Below are 12,442 nucleotides of genomic sequence, written 5' to 3'. Positions count from 1 at the left end.
GGCTCTTAAAAGAGCCGTTAGAATTGATTTGCAGCCAACGCCAACTCACTTGGCGCTAGTGTACTTTGTGACGGCCTTGGTGCCCTCGGACACGGCGTGCTTGGCCAGCTCCCCGGGCAGCAGCAGGCGCACGGCCGTCTGGATCTCTCTGGAGGTGATGGTGGACCTCTTGTTATAATGCGCCAGGCGCGACGCCTCACCTGCAATTCGCTCAAAAATGTCGTTTACAAAAGAATTCATAATGCCCATGGCCTTGGACGAGATGCCGGTATCAGGATGAACCTGCTTCAGCACCTTGTATACATAGATGGAATAACTTTCTTTGCGGCTGCGCTTGCGCTTCTTCCCATCCTTCTTCTGCGCCTTAGTCACCGCCTTCTTGGAGCCCTTTTTCGGGGCCGGAGCGGACTTAGCAGGATCAGGCATGGTCGGAGAAACGCCTAAACAGACAAAAATAAAATGATATCGCTAAATTCCGATATGTACCCTTTATATAGAAACTCTTATGCAAACGAGGAGAGGACTTGACATCCTAGTTCGGATTGGCGCTTATTCAGGTTAACGTCAGTCGTTATTTTGGCCCAATCAGAATAAACTACTTCCAATGTCGCATTTCCATTGGTCAAAATGCAGCTGCAATTTCAGCCAATGACACATGGCTTTTTCGCGCTCAAAAATTGTTATAAAAAGTGGTACTTTCTCAGAGGAAAGTTTACAGTTTTTTTGCTGACTTTACCATGTCTGGACGCGGCAAACAGGGCGGTAAAGCTCGCGCTAAGGCGAAAACGCGCTCTTCCCGGGCAGGACTGCAGTTTCCTGTTGGCCGAGTACATCGCCTTCTCCGCAAGGGGAATTATGCAGAGCGGGTGGGGGCTGGCGCCCCGGTGTACCTGGCGGCGGTGCTGGAGTACCTAACGGCCGAGATCTTGGAGCTGGCGGGAAACGCGGCCCGCGACAATAAGAAGACCCGCATTATCCCGCGCCACCTGCAACTGGCCATCCGCAATGATGAGGAGCTTAATAAACTACTGGGTAAGGTCACTATAGCGCAGGGCGGTGTCCTGCCCAACATCCAGGCGGTACTGCTGCCTAAGAAGACTGAGAGTCATCATAAGGCCAAGGGCAAATAAAAGTCTGCACTTGGATTAAGGATCAATTTACAGTAACTCTGACAACTCGAAGCCAAAGGCTCTTTTCAGAGCCACCCACGTATTCTAGAAAAGAGCTTAACATTTGTTGTGGGGATGACCCCAACAGTTTTATCATTTCCCTTCCTGATTAAAATAGTTAAAATAGAGTATAGATAATTTGCTGGTAGGTTAAGATGAAATAGGTCAGGGGAGGGAACAACATTAGCATGTTCTAGGTTCTAAAGAGGGAGTTTATTTAAGTAGACCTGTCATTCTATTTGGCTCTTAGTTTAAAACCAATTTGAGTGTACAGTCAGCCGGTAGCTTTCTCAGTTAACAAAGGAGACAGGCACAGAAGCGTCGCCCTGGCTCGTTTATAAGTGCAGCCAGCAGTTGGCTACCCAGGTCGGTCTCGGTACCGTGGCGCTGCGTGAAGTCCGCTCCTACTAGAAGTCTGCCAGTTTCAGTGCTTGGTGCTCAAGATAACGCACCCTTCCGGACCGACCTGAGCCTCCAGAGCTCGGCCGTGATCTTGCTGCAAGAGGCGTGCGAGGCCTACCAGCAGAAGGCTCATCAATGACATCCAACCTGTGCGCCATCCACGCCAAGCGCGTCACCATCATGCCCAAGGATCTGTCCAGCTCGCCTGCAGATCATTGGGTAGAGCTTTGAGATATCTACACCTCCCCAAAAGCTGCCTGTCAGCCAGAACTTTTTTTTTCCCTTTTTTCCTGACAGTAGATAAAGCTCAGTTCTTTGTTTTACCCCGAGTAGCGAGGCACTTCCTCCCCACTCTGTACCTAAATTTACCCTCTTAAAATGAAACGAGTAAAATAATGGGAAGACCACCCTGAGACCAGGCAAAGGCTGAGGAAGATTTGAAATAACCTCTAAAATCTCAAGTGCTGTTGCCTCATGAGAACTTGGCAGAATAGACTAATAAAACCTTAAAACCAAGAAGTTTGAGGAAATGTTTCCCGTAAGTATTGCCTTTCAAATGTAAAGTGTTAAGAAATCGCCCAGTCACCGTGGAGAAGGAAAATAATACAAATAGAGGACTACGGTAGTGTTTGACAAGGGGCTGTTTTATGGGTGTTGTACAGAGTGTTTGCTGGTGCTTCTGACAAACCGAGGTCTCCGGGCTCCTCTGACAGGGTTGTTCACAGAGGAGAGATTGTCTTCCTATTCAGATTCAGACTTTCCTTCACCGCCACTCCACCCCTGCATTTTGTCCTGTGGGGTACCCTTGCTCTAAATTTGACTGGCCTACCTTTCGCCCTAAAGCCTTCTATTCCTGTCTGGAATTTCTTTAGAATACTGGTATCTCAAATATTCACTCCCTTTTATTGTTTCTATTGCTCATATTTTAAAATAGAACTACTTCTAATCCTAGAGTGAATATGATTTCTTAAAAATAAAAAATTAAAAAAAAAGTACCTACAACCATATCTTACAATGATGATAACAGGACAAAAGCAGTGGGTTCTCTGCCCCATGAGCTTAAGAGCCCATCTATGGCAACACGGTTTCAAAGAACAAGAGTTTAATGCTACACACAAAACAGGAGAGCACATAGCCCATGGACCCAAAAATCTGTCTCCTCGAGTCTAAGGAGGGTTTTTATGGATTCAAACAAGGGGGAGGATGGAGTTGTTATCATTACAATAGTAACTACTCACAAGGCTGAGACTAGCCTAGAATAACCCTTATAATAGAACGTATAAACAGCTTTGAGACCAGGTCAGAATAACCATTACAATATTAACTGTAAACAGGGCTGAAGCCATGCCACAACAACCATTACAATAGTAAGTATAAACAGCAGTGAGTCTAGTTGAGTTTCAGTAATTTCAGGTATTCTGCCTATCCTACAACATAGAAAGAAAACATATATATAATGATTCAATAATCATAATCATTTGTTAATTCTTAGTATCTCAGTTACAATGATAGAGACTGAAATGAACCTCCAAGACAGTAGTACAGTATTTGCCTTTTGATAACAATTTTAGAAACTGTATAACCCAAATGATTTTACTGATTATTCAACTGTTCTGTATTTAAATGTCTTCTGATTTACTTAAATTAATTATTAAACAAAAAGTTTCAGTAGTCCTTTCTCCCCCCAAAAAAACCCACAACAAACATATTTTGAAAAATTAGCTAACTCCTGCAAAAAAAAACTAGAAATTAAACTTATGTTTAAGAAAATAACAAGATGTTATTTCTTTTATGATGATGATATCAAAGGCTGCCATTTATACTCCAGGTACATTGAAGGATTCTTTCCCATCATTACTAAAATTTTTCACAGGGACAACAATCTTGCAAACCACATTCACAGTTATTGTCTTTTGCTTTAGTTTACTGAAAATACTGATTTTCAATATACTGCACTATTTTTAAACACCTAATGCTAATATTTTCTTGATGTATACCACTAGGTCTATATTAATAGAAAATCTGAAATCTGTATTATGTTTTTAAGTGATATGTAGAGCGCCTTTCTAAACAAAACCTTAAAACGTATTAAAGCTCTCTCTTTAAAATACTTTAAGGTAATTATTTTTTTCACTTAAAATCCAACATTCTAGGTTATTAGTGAAATTGAGCTTTTTTTAAAAAAAATTTATTTGTAGACATTTGTATTTCCATTAGAGACACTTTGGGCCTCCATTTGTTTCCAGATAAACTTGATGAGAACATTTTATAAAAGTGGGCAGGGACAAAAAAAAAAAAAAAGATAGGTGTAGTAGGGGGATTATAGGAGAAAAGAAAGAGGTAAATGAGGGGAAGACAGGACAATTAGCAGCCCTTCCTTTAGTCTGATCACAGTCTGGTCAGAGCTAAATACTCTGCTGGCTTCTCTTTTCTTCTCCAGAGCCAGTTTATTTCTGAGGGCCTAAACTTGCCCCACCAAGATAATTGATTATGTTTCCTTATCAATTTACATGTGGGCTCCATCCCAAATCAGAGGGGAACATGAGGCCTGATCTTGGTTTTCTCTCCTGCATGTAACAACACCTGAGGGCAAAACGTAGAAGACACGGTTTTTAGAAATAACAAGCAAAAGGAAAACCAAAAACCTGTAGGTCACTTTGCTTCAGTAGTACAGTCACTAATTTGCTGGACTTTTCCACTTGATAAAGAATGAGAAGACCAAATTCCCCATCAAAAATTTGATCAGCTCTGCCTTTAAGAATTTATTCCAAGGAAATATTTCATTTTGTCAGATACACAAAGACGTTTGAGGAGACTGTGACCTTGTTTTCATACTGAATTTCATCAAATCTAAGACACTCATACTCATGTGCCCATACACCAAAGTTGATGCTGCTAATCATATTTATAACATGCCATCAATTTCAAGACACACTCGTATGTAAGAGATGCTAAAATGTGAACATATGTACATTTTAGACAATCAATGAAACATGATATGATCAATTTGGAAACAAATGAATTTCAGTCAAAGAGGGTATTTTTCAACAAATTACAGAATTCCCCCACAACATTTTACCTACTTAAGAAAAATCCTTCATAACTTCAACAAATGTACTATGAGATCTTGAACTAGGAACTGGACATACAAAATGAACAAAATTTCCTTGCCCTCATGGCAGCTATACTCCAGTGAGAAACAAAATTAATTTAAAAATAAAAAATATTGAATTTCAGGTTGTAGTCAGGGCTATAAGGAAAACAAAATCCTTACCAGGAGAGATGTGAGTATTCTTTTTTGGGTGACTGTGGAAGAACTCTAAGGAGACAGTATTTAAGCTGATTTTAATAAACCAGGAAAGAAATTATGTTGCTCTTTTGGGGAAAGTATTCTAAACAAAGAAGGTAATGCAAATACCTGAGGCAGCAGCACACTTGGAATGTTTAAAGAAGATCAAAACGTTTATGGAAGTTGAAGATGAAGTTGAATATCAAGACTTTTTAAGGAAGAGGAACAGGCATCTGGTGGGGTGTTGTTAAAGTTCACAGAAATAAGCAGAGGTCAGTTCATACAGAGCTTTATGTGCTTTAATATGAGGTTTGAAAATGATTCTAAATGTCCATACTACGAGTTTTGAGCAGAGGAATAGCTTAAGCTGAGTTACATTTCTTTGAAAATTCACTAAGGCAAAGTTTGGAAGTAAGGTTATAAGTCAGGAGGCTATTACAGTAATCCTTTTGAGAGATAATGGCAACAGTGGTTAGGTGCAGGGTGTATTTTCCAAGTATGAGCAATAAAGCTTGCAACTGTATTTGATACCAATCAAATGAAGGGTCCTCTGCCTGATGCACATAACAGCCAATCTATGCCATCAGGGTTTCAAAGGGAGAAGAAGTTTATTGCTGCTCTGTGGGCCTAAAATCTGTCTCCCTGAACTGCAGTAACTGATACTTTTTAAAAGATGGGCAGGTTTTAGAATAGTGAGTATAATGGCTGAATATATGGAAGTTATGCACAAATTGATTACATGCTTAATCCAAAAACATGTAAGAAAATGGTGGCCTTGATTTTTGGTGTGATTTTTAGTATGTATCATGATATATAGGTCACTTATAGGTTAGTTTAAGATACTGCACATGTCAGGCAGGACCAGTTTGATTAGATTTAGCTTCATCTACTCAGATACTTTAGGAATTGGGATGGGTTAGTTCTGGGCTGACTCAAGTTCAACATTAGGGGGTTGTCTTTGTGATCATAAGACTAAATTAATAAAGCAGGATGGGGGGGGCTACAAGCAGTGACAGGCATGAGGTTTTTACAATCACAAGATAAAGTTTATATAGTTATACAATCATTATCAAAGATCAAGGATCTGGGTTACAGTTCAGTGTGTTTCAGTAATTTCAGGCATTTCCTTTTGGCCATTCTACAACATACTAGAAAGTAAGAAAAAGGTAATTATATAATCATTCGGTCATCCCAATTATTTGTTAATTCTTAATTTCTCAGTTACATATTTGTGATCTAGTGGAAAAGAATGTGAGATTGCAAGAAAAATACCACGATTTCAAACTGGGTTTACTTTGATATTTTAAGTCAGATAATATGTTGCAAAAGAGCCGGAATAGCATTCTCACATTTTTATAAAATGATTTACTGTATGTATGGTTTATATATGCAAAAACTGTTGAAATCAGATGAGGGAATTTTACTGATTTTTAAAGTAGAGGGAACTCTCTAAAATGTATTCTAGTTAAATAATTGCTTGAATTAACCTATGCTATCTAGTCCTCTATAAAGTATACTGAATTCTGCTTCCACTAGTTGAGTCAGTTTTTTTGTTTTGTTTTCCCAATGGTGTTTGGCAATTTTTCTTCTATTTTATTAAACCTAAGTCCAGAAAATAAAATATTCTAATGAAAAATATGTTTAATTTATTAATTTAATGAGACTTAAATGGAATAAATACTTTGAAATTTACGTAATGCATCATTGTTAAAATCACTCATTGAAATAAAAGACAGCAAAAAATCTGCTGATACTGAAAGAAATTAAAATTTCTAAAACCTTTTGAAAAAAATCATGTACACTCAGAAATGTTTGAAATATACAATCATTCTCTTAAAGGTGTTCTTAAAAAATGTAAAACTCTTTCTTTCCCATTTGAATTTTCTTTTTCATTAATGAAAATTGACGACTTTTGTAATAAATACAAGGTTATTTTTAACTTTTAAAATTATATGTTACTTTTTAAAACTTTCCTGAAATGCATTTGAAGACCTGGATGGATGGAGAGATGCAATATTTCAGGGTAGGAGGACACAATATCTCAAAGATATCAAATTTACCTAATAAATGTTTAGATTTAACAGTTTGAGGCAAAATCTTAGAAGGAATTTCTTTTCTTGGAACTGGATAAAATGGCTTATAATATCATGTGGAGGAATAAGTGGTGATAAGAGTAGGAAATTTTTTTAAAATTTATTAAATGCGAAGAAATAACAGTGCCAAATAAAACTATTTTTCGGTTACATGTAATTAAAATCGTTCAGCTCTACAGTTTGATCTTCAGAAAAACAAACTCCAGGAATAATTTTAAGTAAAATATTAAGTTCATGAGAAATCAAATTTCTTAAATCAGTAGGCAAAATATTTAATATACTATTCTGATTAATCAGCTGGTTAACTTTTTAAAAGTTAAAAAGTTAATTCTGTAAACAAGAAATAAATCTGGATTACTATAGAATTCGGTTTTTAAAAGTGGTTCTAACCATCATTGGCATAACAAATTGTGATAGCTGGATAAGTAGAAAATATTCAATATAATTCTTTAGCTGGAATATGGTTAGTATAGTCTTCAATAGCCAATAGAGGAAAAAAAAAAAAAACTTTATTAAGATCACTTCACTCAAGCAGCTTTGAGTTATTCTGACCATGAAAAGCCCTTGTTAAAATAACTTGCTGTTGCTCTAATCTCAACAACAAAAACTTGTTCTCTGCTCCAGGAACTTTCCCAGCATTGCTTGCAATAAGATGAGGGATGTAACCATATGGTCTCATAATCAGTACCTTGAAAAACAGGCCTGAATGAGGGGAGGACCTGAAAATAACAAAAAGATACTAACCAAACAGCTTTCTCCTATTTTTTTTTCCTTTCTGCTTTCTTCTGGCTTCTAGCCATTTCTTTGCCTGTTTGGGGTTATAAAAGCCCAAATAATTCGTCTCACTCTCTACTGGTCTTGGAAAGCTTTTTTTCCCCTCCAGTTCCTTGTTGATACATCTTCAATAAATTCACCATCTCACCAAAGCAGAGACTTGTTTCTCTGTTTGAAGTGGGATCAGGCAGGCCTATTTAGAACCGTGTTTTCTAATGGTAACAATTGCTGTTAGAGAATTTAGAATACACCTGAAAGATCAAGAAATTGCACAGTTATAGTCCATCTCGTTCTGTTTCTAAGAAATTATTTTAAGGACAGCATTTTCATTATATATGAAAAAAAATGTAGCAAAATAGTATGTAGTCTTATGCAAAGTTAATGAAAATACTTGAAAGAAAATAGACAGCTATAGTAAACGATCGTTTTAGGAATTTTTTTGCTTTCTTATCTACAACTTAAAAGTTTTGTTATGTATGAAGGTGGTGGTGGGGAAAGCACATTAAATGAAAAAAAGACGGAGAATAGCCAAGGCTTGCGGCTAAAAAATTGAAAAAAAAAAAGGAAGCAGCATACCAGGCTTGTTTTCCTTTTAGTCCCTCCCCAAAACCAGAGGAAATTCCCGCCAGTTATTTCGGTTTCAACTCTGGTCCGCAAGGGTTGCCTATAAAAAATTTGCTGTTATAATAAGCATTTCTGGTTTATTCACTTAGCTTAAAATGTCTGGTCGTGGCAAAGGCGGGAAGGGTCTCGGGAAAGGTGGCGCAAAGTGCCACCGTAAGGTGTTGCGCGACAATATCCAAGTCATCACTAAGCCCGCCATCCGTTGCCTGGCCAGGCATGGGGGTATGAAGCGTATCTCTGGCCTCATTTACGAGGAGACTCGCGGGGTACTAAAGGTTTTTCTGGAAAATATGATCCGCGACGCCGTCACCTACACGGAACACGCCAAGCCCAAGACAGTGACTGCCATGGACATTATCTATGCGCTCAAGCGCCAGGGCCGCACCCTATACAGCTTTGGCGGCTAAATGAGCATTTTGGCATCTCTCGTTTTGTAAAAAGGCCCTTTCAAGGGCCCTCCCAGTCTTTCACCAGAGGAGCTTCATTCTTTATTATGTAAGTACACTACCGCATCTGAACGTGTTTCAATATATACACTACCCACTCTGAACATATTTCACTTTTCTCCCTGCCTATATACACTGCGTCCTCCCCAGAGGGGTGCTGCTCGTGTCTCTCCGTCCTTCGCACTGGTCTGACCGAGTTATCCAGTTGCTCAGTGGAACGCACTGCTCGTGAACACCGTAAGAAGTCTTGCAGCTCTAGTATTGACACTCGTAAGTGGCTCTTAAAAGAGCCTTTGGAGTTCAGGGTAAAAAGGCTAACTTGGGAAACTTACTTCGCGCTGGTGTACTTGGTGACAGCCTTGGTACCCTCGGACACGGCGTGCTTGGCCAACTCCCCAGGCAACAGCAGGCGCACAGCGGTCTGGATTTCCCTCGAGGTGATAGTTGAGCGCTTGTTATAATGCGCCAGCCGCGATGCCTCACCCGCAATGCGCTCGAAGATGTCGTTGACAAAGGAGTTCATGATGCCCATGGCCTTAGACGAAATGCCGGTATCAGGGTGGACCTGCTTCAGCACCTTGTACACATAAACTGAGTAGCTCTCCTTGCGGCTGCGCTTGCGCTTTTTGCCATCCTTCTTCTGCGCCTTGGTCACCGCCTTTTTAGAGCCCTTCTTCGGGGCCGGGGCGGATTTGGCGGGCTCAGGCATGATCGCGAAACGGGTTCAAAAACCCACAGGAACAATACATCAAAAACTTTGATGGCGCCTTTATATAGAAGCGCGTATGCAAAGGAAGCGATGAGCTGAAATCCTATCTTGGATTGGTGGTTACTCAGGTAACGTCAGTAGTTAGCTTAGTCCAATCAGAATGAACTAATTCCAACATCGAATTTCCATTGGTTAAGATGCAGCTGTAATTTCAGCCAATGACACATGTGTTTTTTCGCGCGCGATAATGGTTATAAAAAGTGCTTTCTCTCAACTTTTACACAGTTTAGTGTTGCATCATGTCTGGTCGTGGTAAGCAGGGTGGCAAAGCTCGTGCCAAAGCCAAGACCCGCTCTTCTCGGGCCGGCTTACAGTTTCCTGTGGGACGTGTACACCGTCTACTGCGTAAAGGCAATTATGCCGAGAGGGTTGGGGCCGGCGCCCCGGTGTACCTGGCGGCGGTGCTGGAGTACCTAACGGCCGAGATTCTGGAGCTGGCGGGAAACGCGGCCCGCGACAATAAGAAGACCCGCATCATTCCCCGCCACCTGCAATTGGCTATCCGGAACGACGAGGAGCTCAACAAGCTGCTGGGCAAAGTCACCATCGCACAGGGCGGTGTCCTGCCCAACATCCAGGCTGTACTGCTGCCCAAGAAGACTGAGAGTCACCACAAAGCGAAGTAAAGGTCAGAAACGCTGAAAACCAAAGGCTCTTTTCAGAGCCACCTATATTCTCCTAGAGAAAGCTGTCACACCACCTGTGTTTTTACTCTAATAGTAAACATGTTCGATTCTCAGTGAACGTCTCCAAGTTCACCCAGTCACATTCCCCATTTGTAGGAGCTAGAATCTGTATATCTAGAAACGATTTACTTAAATTCAGAACCCACCCATAAGAACCTTCTCAGGGGTGTGTAGAAACTTTGGAATCGTTAAAGAGATGTGGAAAGATGTTAGCAGTATGTCGTCATTGGATTTGCAGTGAAACCAAACGAGTAAAACGACTTCATAGCTCAAGTAGTCATTATAATAGTTTAAAATGAATAGATTCTGGAAATGAGGGTCATTTAGAATATAATAGATACTTTTCCTCGTGTTTCACCCTTCATCTCATCTTCACACTTGTTTTCCAGATGGAGTCGTCATGCATTGTTTGTAGGAAACGATTGTAAAGTGAAGGTCTTTACCCTAAAGTAACTGCATGATATAGATCATTAATAATGACAAAATCTGGGAGATACATGTTATTGTGGATTACAAGGGTATTTCACTAAAGACAGAGAAATACAGTTTTATATTAGGCTGAGACTTAATTGTCATGGGTTCACTTATCAGAGAATTTAGGTTCCATGTGCTTAAGAACTTGGGAGGAGTTATGATTATCTTCAAGGCAGACTGATACCTAGACTCAGATGAGACTATTAGTAAATGATCATGAAATCCCAGATACTTTACTGCTTGTGTAAATTGATAAATGTTAACAGCAGAATTGCTAAACTAATTGCTATTTTTGAAGAGAAATCAGAGATTTCTGGCTGCATGAAAACTTTGAATTGATAGGATTGTCAGACTAGAATTAGAAAGTAGATTGAGGAATTGGCCTGTCTGATTTGATCTAGTACTCATGCTAAATAAACTAGAACCTCTCCTTTGCTTATTCCTAGGCCCAGAGTGCTTGTCTGACCCATCTTTCCCTGAGTAAAATATTCTGCTTCCTAAACTACATTATGCCTTCTGACACATTATGCCTTCTGGTCTCTTGTATTAGACCAGGCCATAGTTTAATTGACTACATGTCAATTACGACATTTTGAAAATATTTTATTTGTATGTACATTTAATGTCTGTAAACTCCACTAGCACATAAGCTAGTTCTGTATGTCAGCCAGACCCCCCACCTTAAAAGGAATGAGAGACTCAAATTGGCAACATTGTGGATTGTTTAATAGAGAGGCTATTTGCAAAGGAGTGAATAAGGTGTTAGGAAACCACAAGGAATAATGCAGTACCCTGGAGTAACCTATCAAATTTAGGCAGTTATCATAGCTAGGCCAAAAAAGAGCAATGGAAAGAAGAGTGCCTTCCTCTCTCTTGTCTGCTGTTACTCCCCATTGGCCAAATCCTACCAGAAGCCCCAGGGCGAGGGAGTGCATTCATATATAGGTCAGTCTCCTGGGGAGAGAAGATGGAAGCAGGGGAAAGTGAATCTGGACTAAGAAAATATACATTGTTGTATTTTTCCTTTTACCAAGCACATTTGCTTCTATGATACTGCCTCCCTCCCCCAATCATGTACATTTACGTAAATATATATCCATAGGTCATAATGTGCTTTGTAGAATTATTCAGGGAGTTTATGTGTTTCTTTTGAACAATTTAGTCCTTTGAACTACATCTTAATAGTTACTGCCCTTACTGGAATATAGAATGTAATAAAATGTTTGTATTGATATTACTATGCTCTGTGGACCGAATTTTTTTCTACTTCTAGAAAGATAATGTGGGGAGCATATGATGACTTTTTAATGCAAGTAATTTGTATCCTGAAACAGATAAAACCCTCAATATGACCCCTAAAAGAGAACTAAACTCCTTTTCCTTCAAAGACATTACATGAATTATATTTCAGTTGCTCAGCACTAAATCTGACATATTACCTTCCTTGAATAAAAGTAATTGTGAAAAAATTAAAAATAAAAATAAGTAAATATCTGGCACATTCCATTCCTTTTGTCCTTTGAAATTTACTCATCATTTTCCCAGACGAAAAGTTTGCATCTCCAACATAGGATACTTGAAATCATACCAAATTGTGGGGTGATACTAGTTTGTTCACAATCCCACATGAAACTTAAAATGTTAGAAGGTACTAGGGTAAAAATTGGGAAAAAATTAGTTAACATACTACAAATCTGCTATGGACTCTGCTTCTGT

The 12,442-nt window shown here is 39.3% G+C and overlaps 5 protein-coding genes across 5 annotated transcripts; 3 read left to right on the top strand and 2 right to left on the bottom strand.

The window, feature by feature from the left end:
- On the bottom strand, window positions 1-442 carry LOC119539097 (histone H2B type 1-O). The gene has a single exon (XM_037842246.1). The coding sequence runs from the start codon at window positions 424-426 to the stop codon at window positions 46-48; it is 381 nt and encodes a 126-aa protein (XP_037698174.1). The 5' UTR covers window positions 427-442; the 3' UTR covers window positions 1-45.
- Window positions 443-734: 292 nt separating this feature from the next.
- LOC119539093 (histone H2A type 1) lies at window positions 735-2,287 on the top strand. The gene has a single exon (XM_037842242.1). The coding sequence runs from the start codon at window positions 738-740 to the stop codon at window positions 1,128-1,130; it is 393 nt and encodes a 130-aa protein (XP_037698170.1). The 5' UTR covers window positions 735-737; the 3' UTR covers window positions 1,131-2,287.
- A 6,159-nt stretch (window positions 2,288-8,446) lies between these two features.
- Window positions 8,447-8,758, top strand: LOC119539106 (histone H4-like). The gene has a single exon (XM_037842255.1). The coding sequence runs from the start codon at window positions 8,447-8,449 to the stop codon at window positions 8,756-8,758; it is 312 nt and encodes a 103-aa protein (XP_037698183.1).
- Window positions 8,582-9,526, bottom strand: LOC119539102 (histone H2B type 1-K). The gene has a single exon (XM_037842251.1). It carries the CDS (start codon window positions 9,504-9,506, stop codon window positions 9,126-9,128), a length of 381 nt encoding a protein of 126 aa, XP_037698179.1. The 5' UTR covers window positions 9,507-9,526; the 3' UTR covers window positions 8,582-9,125.
- Window positions 9,527-9,805: 279 nt separating this feature from the next.
- On the top strand, window positions 9,806-10,671 carry LOC119539627 (histone H2A type 1-H). The gene has a single exon (XM_037843293.1). The coding sequence runs from the start codon at window positions 9,806-9,808 to the stop codon at window positions 10,190-10,192; it is 387 nt and encodes a 128-aa protein (XP_037699221.1). The 3' UTR covers window positions 10,193-10,671.
- The last annotated feature ends 1,771 nt before the right edge of the window (window positions 10,672-12,442 follow it).

The sequence above is a fragment of the Choloepus didactylus genome, chromosome 7 (assembly GCF_015220235.1).
Source record: "Choloepus didactylus isolate mChoDid1 chromosome 7, mChoDid1.pri, whole genome shotgun sequence".
Lineage (NCBI taxonomy): Eukaryota > Metazoa > Chordata > Mammalia > Pilosa > Megalonychidae > Choloepus > Choloepus didactylus.
This window is presented reverse-complemented; position numbering and strand designations above follow the sequence as displayed.

Excerpts from the sequence above, each read along its gene's own strand:
- LOC119539102 (XM_037842251.1), bottom strand. The coding sequence starts at position 9,506 with ATGCCTGAGCCCGCCAAATCCGCCCCGGCCCCGAAGAAGGGCTCTAAA.
- LOC119539627 (XM_037843293.1), top strand. The coding sequence starts at position 9,806 with ATGTCTGGTCGTGGTAAGCAGGGTGGCAAAGCTCGTGCCAAAGCCAAG.
- LOC119539097 (XM_037842246.1), bottom strand. The coding sequence starts at position 426 with ATGCCTGATCCTGCTAAGTCCGCTCCGGCCCCGAAAAAGGGCTCCAAG.
- LOC119539093 (XM_037842242.1), top strand. The coding sequence starts at position 738 with ATGTCTGGACGCGGCAAACAGGGCGGTAAAGCTCGCGCTAAGGCGAAA.
- LOC119539106 (XM_037842255.1), top strand. The coding sequence starts at position 8,447 with ATGTCTGGTCGTGGCAAAGGCGGGAAGGGTCTCGGGAAAGGTGGCGCA.